This window comes from Drosophila elegans, unplaced genomic scaffold (assembly GCF_018152505.1).
Source record: "Drosophila elegans isolate 14027-0461.03 unplaced genomic scaffold, ASM1815250v1 contig_149, whole genome shotgun sequence".
Taxonomy (NCBI): Eukaryota; Metazoa; Arthropoda; class Insecta; order Diptera; family Drosophilidae; genus Drosophila; species Drosophila elegans.
Window position 1 is genome coordinate 7,217,775 of NW_024545513.1, and position 17,578 is coordinate 7,235,352.

Genomic DNA, 17,578 nt, shown 5'->3' on the forward strand with positions numbered 1-17,578 from the left:
TGGGGTTTTATCTTAACCCGCAATTATTTCACAAATATCTCAGAACCCTAAGACGAAAGGTTTTTGGGGGACTTTATCTGACATTTCTCCCTTAAACAGAAACAATTTTTGCGGTGATTCGGGTGGAGGGTACATGCAAAATACACGACACGAGACGAGCAATACATAAATACAACAGCAAACCAACTAAATTGGAATCGGTCCAGTACTCTTTATATGATCTAGATAGACGTGTGTCAACCAGGTGAGTGTGTTTTAGTTAGCTAAGAAAAGGACAGGGACATACAACTAACCGGGCAAAGGGATAAAAGTACTCTAAGCACTCAGCTCATTTGGGAAGCGTTCAGATCTTTTGATCCATGGGTCAACGTCTGTTGCTGCTCGGGTGATACTACGCAGTGTGGCAACCAAAAAAAAAGAGGCAAACAATACAGGTTGTGAGTGTGACAGTTGTGTGTTTCTGGTGGGTTCACAAAATTTTCTATCATCATTCGATTCTACGCAACTATCAACATTTCACAACAGTTCAAAAACTTATAAGCAAACTATAAGGCTCAGGAAAACTAAAAAAATTTATAAAGTTCAAGTTTTGTGTCCAAGGAAGTTTTTTAGATGGTTTTGCAATTGCAGTTTGATCTTGAAGACAGTTGTATGCAGCATATGCACGGTCTTAAATAATATATGTAGTAATAATATTAACGAAATGTCTCTGCTAGTATAAAAATAATCATTCTACTTGCAAAAAGAGAGTTTAAGGCTTTTCATAGTAAATATTCCGATATAGAAAATAAAATCATTGAAAGAAAGAAATGGAATAACCAAAACCTACTAAAAGCATTTTAGAAACTTATCTAAAAAATGTATTTTTTAAAGACAAATCGCGATAGAAATAAATGTATAGCAGAGAAAGAGGCAGAGAGATAGATGAAGTGAGACAGCATGAGTGAGAGACAAAGCAAGAGATAGGCAGAAATAAAAGAAAGAACAAAAAATATAACCAAAAGGAATTGATCTTGCAAAATTTTGTTTCTTTGTATTCATAACTAAATATTTAACTTTCATTCTTTCGGTTTTTTTTTTTTTTAAGTAGAAGAAAACATAAGCTTTGTTATAATTTTCACTAGTATTACAAAAAGAGAAGAGACTTTTGCTGTATTTTTGCTGTTGGTTCTTGTGGTTGTTTTATATATTTTTGTGATTGTTGGTTGTTCAGATGCTCGACTTACGATAGTCAGCATCATTATTCTCCAAGTAGATCAGAGTTATCTGCTCCATATCGGGTAACTCCACCCTGTAGATAATCTCGCCTGAGCAGTGATTAGTTGATAGCGATGATAGCGCAGATTTAGAAGAATTTAGTAGTTGTTGTTGTCGCAGTTCGTGAACGCATGGTTATAACAAATATATATGTATACATATAAAGATATTTATCGGTTGGTTGTTGGTTGGATTTTTTCGGTTTGTTTGGTTGGTTGGTTGGTTGGTTGTTGAGAAGTTAAATATTTATATATAGAGCGATTTATTGATATGTGTAGAATGGGATTGTGTGTATTTAGAACAAGAGAAAGTTTCGTGAGTTAAACAGAGGTTTACAAAGAACAAATAATTAGGGATGTGTGTTTCGGTGTGGTTCCATCATAGATATATATATTATATATATTTGAGAAACAAAGAGAGATGGAGTGAAGTTGCGTTTGCGTTACGCATAATTATAAATCGGTAGTAGATATAGTAGCAGACATAGTAGTAGAATAGTAGTAGATTCGAACGGCAGTAGTTGTTGTTGTCGTTGTTGTTGAAGTAGTTGTTGTTGTTGGTTGGTAGTAGTTGAGTAGTAGGCAAACAACACAAGAATTCAAAGTAGTTCACAGACACAGGGGTTAAATGTAATAGAAGAACAAAAATACCAAAGGATTAACAACAAATCGAAATCGAAATCACCTTTTACTCATGTCTTGTACTGTCTATCTGTGGCTGATTGAAAACTTAAAAATGGCACTTGAAAGGGAGAATGGGGGAGTTTATTTGAGTTGAGTTTCTCCCTGTGTACGTATATGGACTTTTCGTGTGCATTCCGAGCTGAGAAATGTCCAGAAAATCTTTCTTTCGGTTGGCTGTGGTGTAGCTGTATGATCTGTTCTGTATTTACACCAAGTACGCCATTCCAGTTACATCTATATGTACATTATATATCGCATCGAGTGTGGCAACATTGAAATACGACGTGATACAAGCGGATAAAAAGGAACAGTGAGCTGAGATCGAAACGGTATATCATTTTAGTTCTGTCTGCAGTGTCCGTATGTACTCAATGTAATGTAAGCAATCAGGTGGACCAAACATTTAAATTAAAAGGAGAACACAAAAACCTAAAGTACAGAGCCCTTGTCCTTGAAAGATCATAGCTGGATGTTAAGGAGATTCGATGTACAGATTTCCTGTATAGCCTTATGTAAAGGTGGTAGAATCTGTTCATATATTCTATGAAGATCTGATGTACATCCGATTTTACATTTTTTTTCTCATTCCCTTTATACATTTAGTGTACATTTAATGGACATTTACATGCATATGATAGAGTTCTTTCGAAAGGAACATTTGGACGACCCAAATATTACCGCAAACGTTTTGCGGAGCGGTTAGGTACATAGAAAATATAGTGGGCTATATATGTATATTTGGAAAATCTTGACATGTATTTATAGCGGTAGAGAGTGATGTACGAGTAGAGATCGGCAGATACATGTGATGTACAGATGTATAGATGAAAATAAAAAGCACTAAGAACCGAAAAGTCTAACGGAACCAACGAAAAATCAAATTACATTTGATCACGTGTAATGTTTGATGTATGCATGTATGTAAATAGGCATGTTATGTATGTATATATGCAGGTAAGTGGTTAGTCGCATGTGTTTCTGCTGAGACTGTGTTAGTTCTTACAGCAAATGCATTTCTATGTATGTTAATCGAAAGTTAGCACTTGGTTAAATGTTATGTTAAGTCTTTTTTATGTTCAGTGAATATACTCAGATATATAGTTAAATATTCATGTATAAGTTGATATCGTTATGGATTTGTTGGTAAATTTTTCTGATAGAGTACATACCTCCTTCAGCATTGGCATCGTCTTGTGTGTAGCAAAGCATAAAGGCTAGAAAAACGAAACGAAACGAGAAACCGAAAGAGAAGAGAAAAGAGAGAAACAGAAGAGAAGAAATCGAAAGAGAAATGTTTTGGTCAGTTTAAAACAGAATGGCGGTGGAAATCGCTTCATTTGGGTAGACACAACATTAATTATTATTATATTTTGTTAAATATGTGATATTGAATGGTTCTTTTTTCACCAAGCTACCATTAATGTATGTAACGTTACGTTTAATACTCGAAATTTGTGTCCAATTAAAATAGCTTTATGATATTTGGATTATTTATTAAGAAAAAGTGAACTTAAAATGTGGTTTGGTTTTTCAACTGGTAACTGATATATAACTTTGATGTAAGAACCACTCAAGATATGGGCAAATTAAAGAAACCATCTGAAGGTTCCTTCTATTTCTGTATGTAATAATAGTTAGAACAAAATGGCAAGTAGTCAAAGGTTGTTTGAGGTTTTTAATAAACTGTTTAAAGTCTTAGTGATGTAGATATTTAATGAAAGCAGCTGGACACAAAGTTTTTAGTATTGATTTTCGAAAGAGAGAAGAGCGATAAGAAGATAAATGTACTGTCATTAGAGAGTAGCGGGGAGAAAAGCTTTTAAAATGAACGAAATCAAGTTGGTTTCATCTCGATGGGGCTGGTGATGATCATATGATGTACATTGATGTAGAACGTGCAACTCTGCCGCTGAAGAACGCTCTTCTGATACAGATACTTTTTTGTTTAGCTTAATCCAAGACTATATACACGATGATGGCCATGAGCTATATAGAAATCCCCCGCGAGGACTAACGGTTAGTAAGATCGTGTGGCTATAGCTTACTGTCTAAAATGTGTTTGCGTGTGTTCGTTTACAGGTGTATTGTGTGATTGTTAACCAAGACTAGACCATCTGAGAAGCCCTGACACCTTGATACATTTACAAGCGGATAGATCTTGATATATATACCGCCGATTTCGGCTTCGTTCGAAAACATTTCCACCTGATATTGTCGACACTTACGTTGCGGTTCATTCGCTTGGTTATTGTTGACATTATTAATGTCCATTTCGCTGGTGCTGCTCACAACTCCATTGGCTAAACATATAGTTCGGGATCGGGGCACACACAAGATAATACGACATCCAACATCCAAGCACATCGAATGGGACAGGAAATGTGTGAGCATGTGTGATGTATCAGTGTGGTTGATTCGTCGTTTCATCGATGGATTCAATCGGTCCATCCAGGAGTTGGTGAGTGTGGATAATATGAGTGTTTGGACATCACGGGTTTCGGTGGGGAAAAACATATGGAAAAAAACCAGAAATGTAAATCATATAAAATGCATAACAAAACGAAAACAAAAATGTTGAAACGGTGAATAAGAACTTGTCAACCAAAAACATCAAACGAAACATTTATCTAATTTAATTTTAACAATTGAAAAAAAATGAACTCAGGGCAGGACAAATGCAAAAAATGTAAGGTGAAAAACTTTAAGCTGCTGATGACTATTCTTAACAAATGTATGCCGTATTTAAAATATAATTAAATCCTTTAGTGCCCACAATTAACTTAATTTTAAACAAAAATAGTAAAAATTTTCATAAACTTTTTTGAAACACATACAACTAGGGTAATTTAACATAACTTTTGACGGCATGAAAGGCTTAAATAAGAACAATCACCATTGGCTAAATAAAAACTGGACAAGAACGACGAGAGTGAGGTTTTGCGCAAATTTGGTGCTCTTCGCGAAAGATGTCTTAACATTTATATCTTCTTATCGTAATCGAAACAGACACACTCTCAAGTCAATCGAACACCCGCCCAAAAGCACACAAGCACATCCAGTCAGAGATTCAGTAGAGAAAAAGCGACAGAGTGAAAGTCGTTGAGCCTTAAGTACTAAATAACTAAACCAAAAACGCCTTGAGCTTGAGTTGCTTGATGTTCTCCCATTACTGGCCATCTCCGGGAAAAAAGCGAACGATCGAGACTGTGACAGAGACGGACTGCTGGCTTCCCTTGGACTTGGTCTACTTACGCTCTTGGTCGCTGCCATCTTCATTCTTCTCATCGCGACTCTTCATAAACGGAAATTTCCGCGAGAAGGTGAAATTCTTTTTCTTTCGGTCCAATGTCGATTGCTAGAAGAAAAGAAAATAAATTATTATAAATGAATTTTGGCGAAATGTTGTCTAAGATAAAGATAAACAACAAAGTAGTCTAAGATAAAGAAAAAGATTACTTTATTTCAGAAAATCAATCAAGTAATTTAACCCAACATTTGCAGTTATGATATGGCGCAATATAACAGACATATAGAAAATAATAAAGATTGACTTGGATAACTGTAGGCTTTCTGAGCTATACAATTTTGCTAAGCTTTAAAATATTTTGAATATAACAAACAAATTTAAAATTTGCCGATTTAAAGTGGGATTTTAGTTATATTTCTTGAGCTCGTCTCACCTTATCCAGATTATTATTGGCTGCCGCATGTCCCTGGAACTTGACACTGCGGTCCCGAGCTCGCATTTTGCGCTCCCAGCGTCTCTTCGATGGCACAATGCCGATCTGCTCGTCCTCATTGTCGCCCAGGACTCGTCGCGCCTGCCACCATTCGTCGTCGGAGGCGTTGGTCACGTGCAGAATATCGCCGTGCTTGAAGGGCAATCCTCGGGAGGGCAATCCATCGTCCCGATTGGGATCGTAGTCGAACAGGGCCCGCACATACAATGAACGCTTCTGCGTGGTCCGTAGCAGGGTTCCCGATCCACCGGCACCGAGGGCAGCCTGTTGCTTCAACTCCTGGATGCGCGCCTCGAAGCGGTTGTACTCCTCCGGGCGATACTGCGCCAACAGGGTCACCACTCCGCCTGAAGTCTGAAATAATAATAATAATTGGTTAAAACTAAGAAATTTGAATTGTAGCTTTGGATTAAAGATCAATCAATAAAAAAAAATTCTATAAATTTCAAGACAATTCAGTTCTTTCTTTTTTTTGAGTTTAGCAAGAAAATACACTTTTTCGATTCTTGTTTAAATTTATTTTAGTAAATTTTTATAAATTAATATTTAAAAGTTCTGCTAAAATTGTATTCATTCAAAGGTCAGTCAAAAGCAAAACAAAAATGTATTTAGTAAATGTACTTTACAGATAATATATTGATCGTTTAAAACCAGTTTAGTAATATTCCTATTTCCTATATTTTTTTTTTTCGTTTTGGGCATTTATTCCTTATTGGGTACTGACCTTGAGCGCCTGGGCCGCCTCCTCGTGGGTGGCGTGCGTGAGGTTGACATTGTTCACGCTGAGCAGCTGGTCGCCGCGCTTCAGCTCGGAGCCCAGATCTGCCGGACCGCCGGCCAGGATGAAGGACACATAGATGCCCTGCCCATCCTCGCCACCAACGATGTTGAAGCCCAGACCCTGGGGTCCCTTCTGGATGGTGATGGTGCGCGGTTCTCTGCGGAGACAAGGCTCTATGATATAATACTCAATTATAGGGATTAGTGATAGAGGAACTCACCTGGTTATATCCTCGGTGCTGACGGCACGCGGAGTTCCTGGCGGAACGGCGGCCAGGACATTTGTGGAGGCGTATCGCGAGCCGGGCTCTAGTTTGTTATCAGAAATTTGTGATTTTTGTTTAGGTTTATCGGTCGTTTTTTCGTAGCACATTGAATGAGAATAATTATTGAGACATGACAAAGATAGACAGATAGACAAAGAGGGAGATAGAGATAGAGACAAAGACAGAGACAGAGAGAGAGAGATATATATAGAGCGGTTAATAATGCTTTGAGAAATATAATGCTTTCTTGCAGATTCAGCGCGTCCAGAAAGACTCCAGACAGAGACAGACAAAACACAAAAGGGACAGAGACAGCAGGCACCGCCGAGAAAGAGAAACAAACTGGTTAAAGAAAAAGAGACAGCGACAAAAACTGAGGCCAACGGAAACGGAAACGGAAGACAACTGAACGGAAACTGAAGATTGCATTTGATTTCCCCCCACAACACAAACACACACTATACACAGGCATACACGACTCCAGGCACACACCAATAACGCTTATTAACACCTTAATATACAGCACAACAAATCAACAGAGATCGGGGGATCAGATATTATGGTCTGATCCAGAGCACAACTCTAAAGGGCGGGATGTTCAAATCAACAGCATGGCGGTGAGGAGACTACGGGTAAAGGCGGGAGCAGCTTCCAGCGTGTGAAAATGAAAGTGATCTCTTCTCGAGCCTCAAATTACTTGGCACAGCAGCAATAGCAATAAGGAGGACATATATATTGCCACAAAAGGAGGGAGTTAGTGAAAGGAAATATCTACGGAAGGATTAAAGGATACAATTAGGTCTCGCATTAAACCTGACTCAAGTGCCTTTACTCAAGGAGATGCCATAAACGCACTCGAGCAGGTCAAAAACATATACACATAATGGTTAAAATGTAAACAAATCTAAATACAGAAATTAGTTGAAAAAATAAATACAGTTTAAAATAACGAAAGATGGTTACAATTTTAAGTTATTGTACTGTTAAAATATTCAAGAATTTGTATTCAAGAGAGCTTGAATCAGAACAGTATGAAAGTCCAAGATATAAAAATAAGAAATTAAATAGTTGGGTAAACATATTAGGTATTAACAAAAGTAAGAGGTACAACGATAAGAATATGCATGATGGATAATAATAATAAATAAAATAAAAATAAACATAATACAAACAGAGATAAAACAGTGTTTTAAATAAAATAGTATAGACGAAAAGTAAGGAAACAAAGAGCAATGACGGAGCCCAGCACAAGTGCATTTATTCAAGGAGATCGCAGGACCTTCAATAAACACCCTCGACCGGGACAAATTGATGAGCGTATATTAATTAAAACAGAAGATCGGTTAAATAATAAACAAAACAAATCAATCGCTTACGGCGCGGCTGGGGTGATTGGGATCGGTTGTTTGTTTGATTGGATTCGACAGGCAGGGCGGGCATGGAAGCATTGTTATAGAAGGTGGCGGGTGGAGTTGCTGCTGCTGCTGCTGCTGCTGTTTGTGTTGCTGCTGCTGCGGCTGCAACTGCAACAGTTGCCGTCGTGCTGCTGCTTATGTTGTTGTTGATGTTATTGCTGTTGTTGATGTTATTGCTATTGATAATGCTAAGCGACGGCGGCAACTTGCTGCTACTGTTGGTGGCTGTGGCCGTGACTGTGGTGACTGTGGTGTTGCTGATTGTGGTGTTGCTTGCAATGACTGAGGCAGATGCAGATGCAGATGCAGATGCGATTGCTGCTGCTGCTGTTGCTTGTGGTGTTGGTGGTGAATCGACAACCGTCTGTCCCACACTGTTAAGCGCACCTGTCGACTGCGAATTGACCATCGGCGTCTGATGCTGCTGCTGGTGCACCTGACTTTGGCTCTGGCTGGTGGCCAACTGCGATTGCGACTGCGACAACTGCTGTCCGGATGTCAGGCCTCCTCCTCCGCCGCCGGACGCACTGGTGGTCAGGTGCTGCGTCTTGCCAATGATCAGCGTCACCTTGTCGGTGATCGACTTAAGCGTGGCCACCGCCAGTTCGTGCGTTACGTTCTCCAGGTTCTTTTCGCTCTGTCGGGATATAAACAAATATTAAATTAGATGCCATTGAAATCTATAGTCGAAGCTATCCGACTCTGAATTGTCAGGTAATTTTATTTAACTAAAAAAACGTATAAATTCTTTTTTATTCAGAGAATACAATGATTTTTTAACAACATAAATCTCAAAGACTTCAACTTCTTAAGTAAAAAAGTTGCAATACCTTTCTGAAATAGCTTCTTGTAACACTGCCTGTTTTCATAAAGAAAAAAAAGAAATCATAAAAAAATCACACTTGACCTAGCCTATAATAAAACTAATCAATTAGTAAAACCTCTAAGCCTTGTTTTTTTATGGAAACCATATTATATAAAACTTATGGGACAGACCAAGATTTTTATATGTTTTCAACCTAACACAAACCTCAACTAATGCAAAATATGGCTCATAAATTACAAAAATGATATGGCTACACCCACCCCGTTGGTGCGCACTGCAATCAGCTTGTCCCCGATGGAGAGACGTCCGTCCACCTGCGCTGCTCCGCCGTCCATCAGCTTGGTCACATAGATGCCATTGTCGCCGGGGATGTGCTGGTTGCCAATGCCGCCGGCGATGGAGAAGCCCAGTCCCTTGCCGCCCTTGACCAGGTCGATTTCGATGACCTTCGGTCCACCGGCCGCATCCCGGGCATCGCCGGCTGCCGATCCAGCCGCCGGTGTGGTGGCCGTTCCACGTTTCCGCTTCACATGCAGCTTGACCACATTGCCGGCCTTCTTTAGGGCATCCACGGCGGCGGCATGTGGCACATCCACCACGGACACCTCGTTCACGGACACGATGATGTCGTTGATGCTCAGCCGTCCATCGGCGGCAGCTGCTCCGCCGGAAATGAGCTTGGTGATGTAGATGGAGGTGTCGGTGCCGATGTGCGGATTATCCGTACCGCCGGCAATGGAGAAGCCCAATCCGGAGTTGCCGCGCTCCAACTGAATGTCCTCGTATAACCAGCTATCATCGCCATTCACCTGGAGTGGAGTGGAGATCATTAGTTTCTGGTTGATTCGGTGTTCGGGGGTTAGAAAATATTCACACAAACGCCACAACGTTGGAATAATGATGGGTGTGTTAAGTGTTTTAGTGTTTCATTATGTAAATATGTGATGAGATGTGTTTTTATGTGTAAAATGGTTTTAATTAGTATTAGTATGTTTTCTGTGATAATATAACAACATAATAATAACATAATATCAATTTAAAAATATTAAAATATAATAAATGGCTCGAGTTAATCAAATGTTTATAATTTTATTGTATACATTTCATTATAAATATGATCTTAAACGTGTCAGTTTCAGATTTATTACTTGCAATACATAAGTAATTAATTTTTAGCTTAACAGATTTGTTAATAACACAATTATAATGTGGCCATTGACATTATTTTTATTGTACAATAATCGTATTGATTGTTAGAAAATATCCCAGCATACGCCCTTGTTTATAATTTGAATGCTGTCATTTTGAGCAGATGCGAATATAACCTTTCTCAGCGTCTTGCTGTGATTTATGATGTCATAGTATGGATAATTCAGTTAGGCTGCGAAAACATAAAACAACATGAACAAAGACGAACACACGACGATCACACGAAAAAATGCAAATGCAGTTAAAACGAAGACAAACAACGTTGATTTTTAGCCTGTTTTCATTCTCGATTTCCACTAAAAAAACTATATGTGGTATTGCTCAAAAAAAATTGTAAAATATTGAAATTAGTTAGCTGCAATATAAAAACGGAAGACAAATTAACAACTGTTAAAGTTATTAAAAACAAACCCAAAAGATTCTTAAATTTAAGGAATTTTAAAATTAAAATTTAAAAGTTAAAGCTTGTCTTTAAAAAAAGATTTAATTAAGAACTTTTAAAATGGTTGATCTTGTTTAAAATATTTTATTGAAATTATGAATACCACATTAATATTAAATAGAAATCGATAATGGCAACAGGATGGCTTATAATCTTTTCTAGTTTCGGGTCCATCGAATGGCTTACCTTTGCCGACGACGCCTTATGGAGCTGTAGAGGGTGATGAAAGTGAAAGAGGAAAGTTTAGAGAGGATTCGATCCGTACAGAGACTTATAAATATATTTTAACCCTCGAAAGCCCCCAGGCCGCACCCTCGCCGGAGATGGGAAATCGTGTCAATGGCGACTCTTGAAATATCTTGAATTATCTGGGCCGTAGCCAAAACTCTCGTTGCAATTAACGGGCGACCAAAAAAATTGAAAAACAGTCGCACAAAAACCAACAGCAGTGCGCTAAAAATGGCAACAAAAACAACAGCTTGCACAACTCGAAGCGATCTTGGAGGGTTAAGGGGTGGGGTTGGACGGGTTATGGCATCGTTAAACGAGTTCAATTGATTAGCAGCCCAGTGTAAATGAATTCATCAAGCGGCGACGACAGCAACATTAACCCTAAGAAACTGTATGCAATGCAAAAGTGGGCGTTGCTCTCCCTCTTAACCCCCCAGTGCCCCCATAGTGGTGGCTCTAGTCTAGCGAAAAATTGCCAATTAACCCTGGGAGTGGGTCAAGTCAAGTATACGCCTAGGGAACTTAAGAAGGCGGGCTAAAAATATTAAATATGCTCTGTGTGTTAATCGCTGGAGGATACTCGATGGGGCGGCGACAGTGGTAAGTCGCTAAAGGGGAATTCTGCGATTCAAGGATATCTTTTTGTGTTATCTTTCATGCCTTACAATTTTTTAAAGATATTATAAGATTATAAAATTATTTATAAGATGCCTTTGAATAAATGCCACTGTGAATTTCAATTGTAAACAAAAACTTAACCTTTTTTTTAGAGAAGGTCAACTTGCTTGTTTTTCAAATGACTTATAGATATTTTCCCGGAGAAACCTCTAAACTAAGTGTAACGATTTCATAACTCATTGGAAACCAAAGAACACAGGCAAGGCAAAAACTTGAAAAATCAACTCTTCCAATGGCGCTTTATTCTTGTAATTACAAGAACGACGTGCTACGTCCATAAGATCCCATTAGCGACCCAACACTGTACATGGCACTTAGGCTAACAGGTTCGTGCCGCTTTTGCTTCCGCTGACAACTCTGGTTACACTTTTTTCCAACCCAAAAAGAATTATAAAAAGATGAAAAATTACATCATAAAGTTAACAATCGGAACTCACTTAATAGGAGCGGGCGTGTTTCGGTGGTAATGGGGTAAAAGTGGAAGGGGTGTTGGGACAAACACAAGACATTGAGCCAACTAAACCCCAAGCAAAAACATAAAGAAAAAACAAAAACAAAAAATAAACCACAACAACAGCACGCTATATTAACGGGGCCAACGAGCTACAATCGGTTTTTTTCTGCTTCTGCTTTTTTTTTCGGGTGCCTCATTTTTTTTTGTAAAGTTGCACACCCTTGAAATTAGTGGCTGGCACTAAAGCCAAATCATATCATATATAGAAAGCTTATCTTATCTATGATGAACATATGCTTGGGGGCCACAAGCACGCTGGAAATGCGGAAAACCGAACCATAGACGATAAAATTCTTAAGCTTTTGTAAGAAAGTCAGAATTCCAATGCACATTAGAGACTGTCATGAAAAGAATCGAGATGCTATAAAGTAACACTTACAACCCCACAAATCAAACGAGTCATCAATATATACTCTATTTCAAGTACTTTTTTTTTGATTACACGCTTTGCATGCAAAGCGGGAAAATGAAATTTAATACGTAATGCACTAGAGTAAAATTGCAAACAATGGCTGTACTCAGCAGATACAAATTATCTATATTATAAAGCAACTTTTCTAGGTTAAGACTTATGAAAAAAAAATTGATGAATATACGTTATTGCATGGACTGGAAATTTAATTCATATTTACGTTTTGATTGAATCACAAAATGGTTCATTAAAAACATTAAAAAGACTAGTCAACAAAATGAAGAATAGAAAAACGGAAGACCCAGTTATCCAAGATAAACAAAAATGACTCATAGGAAAATTGCGTGAGATATAGTGCAAAAATGTCGCGTTTATTTTGCTAGGCAGTATGCCATAAAAAATTAAAAAGATTACTGAGAATAGTTCCAACATAAACACCACCGAACCTACATATACACCATATTTAAAGCGCAAAAATAAAAAATATGAACAGGGCCAATAAGAAATTTGAATGCGTCAAGCTGCGTTGCACTTCATTGATCAAATCAAATAGAAAAATGTTGGCATTTTGCCCAGGGGTTTACTATATGAGATCGGACGTACGAAACGGGACGTGACGATGATCGTGGTCGAAACACCTGCGAGACTCTAAACCGAAACGGAAACCCAAACCCATTATTCCGACCCAGAGGGGGTGGGAAGTACTAAAATTATGGTTCAATGTGTAAACTTGTCCTTCGAACTTATTTGTTGTTCCCACTGTCGACTGGTGCGTGATTTGTTTATACGTTTTTATAAAAAGTATACTGAGTCCACAAAGTTAATCTCCTTGGGTTTTTCATTGGACATCAGTTGATAAATTATTATTTCTTGGTCATTAGAAAAGAAGACATTAGTAAAAGGTTCTTAGCATTTTAAAATTTATTGCTGATATTCAAGCAATACAAATTTTTAAAGCGTTTTCATCTCTTTTAGAGTAAATACAATTTGTATGCTTTTAAGTGGCATTACTTTTCCACATAGTCAATATCCACTGTAAATTCCTTTGTTTTGTGGGTGGCAGAAGACTCGAAAATAAAACTATTTCTGGCAAAAAACAAGCGAGAGGGAAGATCAAATTGGGGACAACGACAACAAGTGCAGTGGCTACGCCTGCGCTGCATATTAAGGGCACCAACAACAGCACCAACAACAATAGGAGCAGCAGCACAAGAAGCGAAAACAATAACAAATCCAGCAAAAGAAGAACCGTTGACCGAGCATTAGAAAGAGATGGCAAGAGTCTTTCTAATATTTTTTTTTCGCTGCGAACGCAAAGACGCTAAAACGATGACAACGCACCCAATTGTGTAAGTGTGAATGTGTTCACAGTGGCGGGCAAAATGGCAGAAACAAAAAAAAAAAAACCATGAAAAAGTAACATTCTTATTGACTGAACAATAACTAAATTAGAACTAGCATTAGTTAAATTCTTATTGACTAAAATGAGAAATCACCATATACTATTTTTTTAAGGTGAGGTTGCATACAGTTGCAACCATAAACCGGGCAATATTACTGTTTTCAAGGGGTAAACAATGCTCCTAGCATGCGTAAACAAATATTAATACTTAAGTAAGCTGTAAATAAACAGACTTTTTGAGAACTGGTATAAACAAATGATTCTCCTATAAACTTAAATGCACTTCAATGCACTTTAAACAGGAAGTAATAGCAGTAATGTTGCCACTATAATTTTGCCCGCAGCTGTTCGCACACTTGTATATCGCTTTTGAATCGAGGAAAATCGGCTAGCTTTCAGTCTGTCTGCGAATTTGATTTAAAAATAAACCATGGAATCATCGCGCACTATATAGAGCGTAGATGCCAAGCTTTTCCACCAGATATTGTTCGCTATATAAAGCCAATGGATATGGATAATGGATAATGCTCCGATTTTTACCGAATCCAGATTGAAGAGCGACGAAACTTTCTTGATAAATCCGCCGCCGCTGCCGCCGCCGTCGCGCTTCTTTTTCCGTGTTGTCATCGCTGCAGCTTTGTTTAATTATTTATATATCTCAATTTTATATACTTTTATGGCAGTTCAAGGGTTAACGTTTCAGCCAGACAAACACCAACACACGGGCAAAAGCCGGCGCTGCTGCTTCTTACTAATTTACTTTAGCTTTTATTTGCTGCCTGTGGTTATCCAACTTTTGCACTAGATAAACAAAAATGCACACATTTCGAACGGTTAGTGGTTTGCTTTTTATATATTATATTTAAATCGCACGCACGGGCGTGTTGTTTGTATTTTAGCGATCGGGAAACTAAACTAAAAAAAAGAGGCCGCTGCCGCAACAACAAACACAAAAAATAACACAATGCGAGAGAGGGAGAGGGCGATTTTTTTTTTCGGTATACCGACGAAAATTCTCTCTCTCTCTCCTTGTTTTGTTGGCATTTTTCCCCCCTCCGTTCCGATCGATAGGCGGTCTATCGTTATCGCCACACTCCAGTTATATGCATAACCGCCGACGGAAATAACTGTACGCTGACTCACACAAATAAAACAGATTGTGTTTTGTTTCGCAATTCACATTTCCAGATTCACAAATAACAAACAAAAAAGAACGAGGGAAGCGACGGAAAAGCGAACGCGACGAAAACAACACACCCAACTAATCTAATAGCGCTGCAAAAAAAAAACCGATTGCTACGCCTATCGGCAGTGTGACCGTAGACTGATCTTTGTACCATGCCGAAAATTACTAGATTGGGGACCGTGCCCCTTTATATTAAACATTTTTTTTTATAAATTAGTTAAAAAAATATAAAATTTTTCTTGTGTTGTTAGATTTCCCATATATAAACCCAGTTATATGCGATTACTAAAATAACCTGATAGTGAAATGCAACTTAATTTGGTTTCGGTTCAAAATATGGTTAATGGTAACGGTTCGAGTCAGGGCTAACTTGGTTCCTTCTGATTCTAATTGGAATATTACTTTTACAGAAGTTACAGAGATCAATCTCTGCGTTCAAATCCAGTTCCAGATTTTGGGTCGATTTATTTTTTTTTTTTTTGCCCCCTTTCTAAGCTTTTGAATTTTTTTACAGAAATTTGACATGAAAGTGGCATACCTTAAAATGTTTTTATTCAATTCCCTTAAAATCTGCGTTCAAATCTCGGTTTCTAATTATAGGTCTATTTTTTTTTTAATTTTTCGAAAAAAGGCCATGTAACGTCACAAATGTGCTTACAATATTTCCCATATATCATAGATTGAAATATTGAAACGAGGAAAAAGTTTCTAAATACGTTTTTCTGAGTGGCAAAAGCAAAACTTAAAATAAAAATCAATACAAACCATAAATCATCAAAGCAATAAAAACAAACAAACATGTCAAATAAGAAGCGCAAAATGTATATATATTTTTTAAGGTTTCACATGGTGTGTTTCTTAAATTAAAATAGAATTTTATTTGGCAAATAAAAACATTAACATAACCAAATCATGCATGAAACTTAGACTAAAATTATAAAAAATTTGGATCAAATTGGCTTTATTACAATTTTTTCATCGCTCTTAAACACAAATCAAATTTTATTTGAAAAATAGCATAAACATAACGGAATCATGCACTAAAAACTTAGTATAAACATCGTAAGCTTTAATATAAAGAAAATGTGCTTCGCCTGTTGGCACGTTTCTCGCTTTCATTTGTGTTTTCTTTCTGGTCAGGTAAGCTACAACGAGCAACAACAACGCACCGGAAACGGAAATGGGCGACGCTTGGCCCACAAAAACGAGGAGGCCGAGCGCCGTAAGCGTCTTAAGTAAGTAACGATTCGTTAAAAAGGCGGCAAAATGGGGAAAAAAGGCGGATAAATAGAGGGGGCGGTAAGGCATAAAACAGGCGTGCTCCCAATTGCACGGCTTTTCCATTGGCGTTTTAAAATTGTGGGCGGTTAAGTCTTCCGTACTAAATAAATAATTGAGGTAAAAATGCGATTGCGGTTCTGTAACTCAAGTAATCGAACAAAAATCTACAATATAATTGTTGTCTGAATTTTGAAAGAATTTAATCGATTTTTCAAATCGATTCTATAAAATTGTATAATACAGCTTTTAGAAGAAATAAATCAAGAAATTTTCAATTTATTTAAATTAAACAAGGTATTGAATAAATTCCAATGTGTCAATTCAAAAATAAAATGTTTAATTGCTATTAATTTGTAAATAATAAAAAAAATCTATTTAAAAACTGTAACAAAATGTAGATTTTATTTTTCCCACTAAATCAAGCGATTTTTTAACAACTTCTAGGATTGCTTTGCAAAATGAATTAATTAGTTATCGCTATTAGCTTGTTAATTTGTTCATGAAACCGCCAAAACGAAGTGCAAATGGGAGCAGCCTTGAAACTACGAACTAATGAATTCTTCGAGCAGGGGGCTAATTACACAGCCAGCTGTTTCCACTTCCTCAGCATGTTCTTGAGCTGGTTGTTCTGCCCTCGAGGACTTTTTCCCGCCGGAAAATGGGTGGGAAATCTAGGTTGACTCGAAAGCACGCTTTAGCATTTTGGCGTGATTGCCGTTGTTAAGGCGAAGTTGGTAATGGTGTTGGTGTTGATGTTGGCTTTGATGTTGATGTTGATGGAGGCTTACGAGGACTCGCTTGCGTTGGTGTGCGTGTTGGTGTATCTGTGTGTGTGACTGTATCTGTATTTGTGATTTCTGCTACGGGTTTTCAGCTAAAGCCGTTGGCACAAATGATTAAATTGCAGCAACTTACAGTCTGCGACCCGCTCCTGGACTTGGATCCCTGCTGCAACTGTTGCTGCTGCTGTTGCGGCTGCTGCGGATTCTGCTGCAGCTGCTGTGGGGAGCGGGAGCTGCGCTGTTGCTGCTGCTGCTCGATCGATGGCTCCTTCGCATTTTCCGTATCCGACTCGATGCGCATGCGCTGATTCTGCGAAAGAAAATTAAACGAAAGGCGATCAGGATCAAGATCATACAGTACATACAGTTTGTAAGCCATTAAACCCATTGATTAAAATTAATTGATACATCTTGAAAAACATAAAGTTCCCACTGTGACCCATATAAATAAGGGAATTCCTAAGAATTATATTT

General features: G+C 37.9%; 1 protein-coding gene across 26 annotated transcripts in view; it reads right to left on the minus strand.

Annotated features, from left to right (window-relative positions):
• LOC108142367 (disks large 1 tumor suppressor protein) overlaps window positions 1–17,578 on the minus strand; it is a 43,065-nt gene that overhangs the window by 4,340 nt on the left and 21,147 nt on the right. For 4 of the 26 annotated variants that reach the window (XM_041710782.1, XM_041710781.1, XM_041710787.1 and 1 more), the window contains 11 exons: window positions 17,238–17,414; window positions 10,805–10,828; window positions 9,228–9,776; window positions 8,103–8,778; window positions 6,682–6,769; window positions 6,405–6,618; window positions 5,621–6,034; window positions 5,193–5,295; window positions 4,166–4,240; window positions 3,110–3,154; window positions 1,227–1,307 (listed from right to left, as the gene is read on the minus strand). In XM_041710782.1, the coding sequence (XP_041566716.1) occupies window positions 1,227–1,307; window positions 3,110–3,154; window positions 4,166–4,240; window positions 5,193–5,295; window positions 5,621–6,034; window positions 6,405–6,618; window positions 6,682–6,769; window positions 8,103–8,778; window positions 9,228–9,776; window positions 10,805–10,828; window positions 17,238–17,414 (2,446 nt within the window). Of the gene's footprint in view, window positions 1–1,194; window positions 1,308–3,109; window positions 3,155–4,165; window positions 4,241–5,192; window positions 5,296–5,620; window positions 6,035–6,404; window positions 6,619–6,681; window positions 6,770–8,102; window positions 8,779–9,227; window positions 9,777–10,804; window positions 10,829–14,395; window positions 14,776–14,998; window positions 15,156–15,913; window positions 17,147–17,237; window positions 17,415–17,578 lie in introns of those variants that run through there. The other 22 variants (XM_017266188.2, XM_017266191.2, XM_017266192.2 and 19 more) reach the window with 20 other exon arrangements.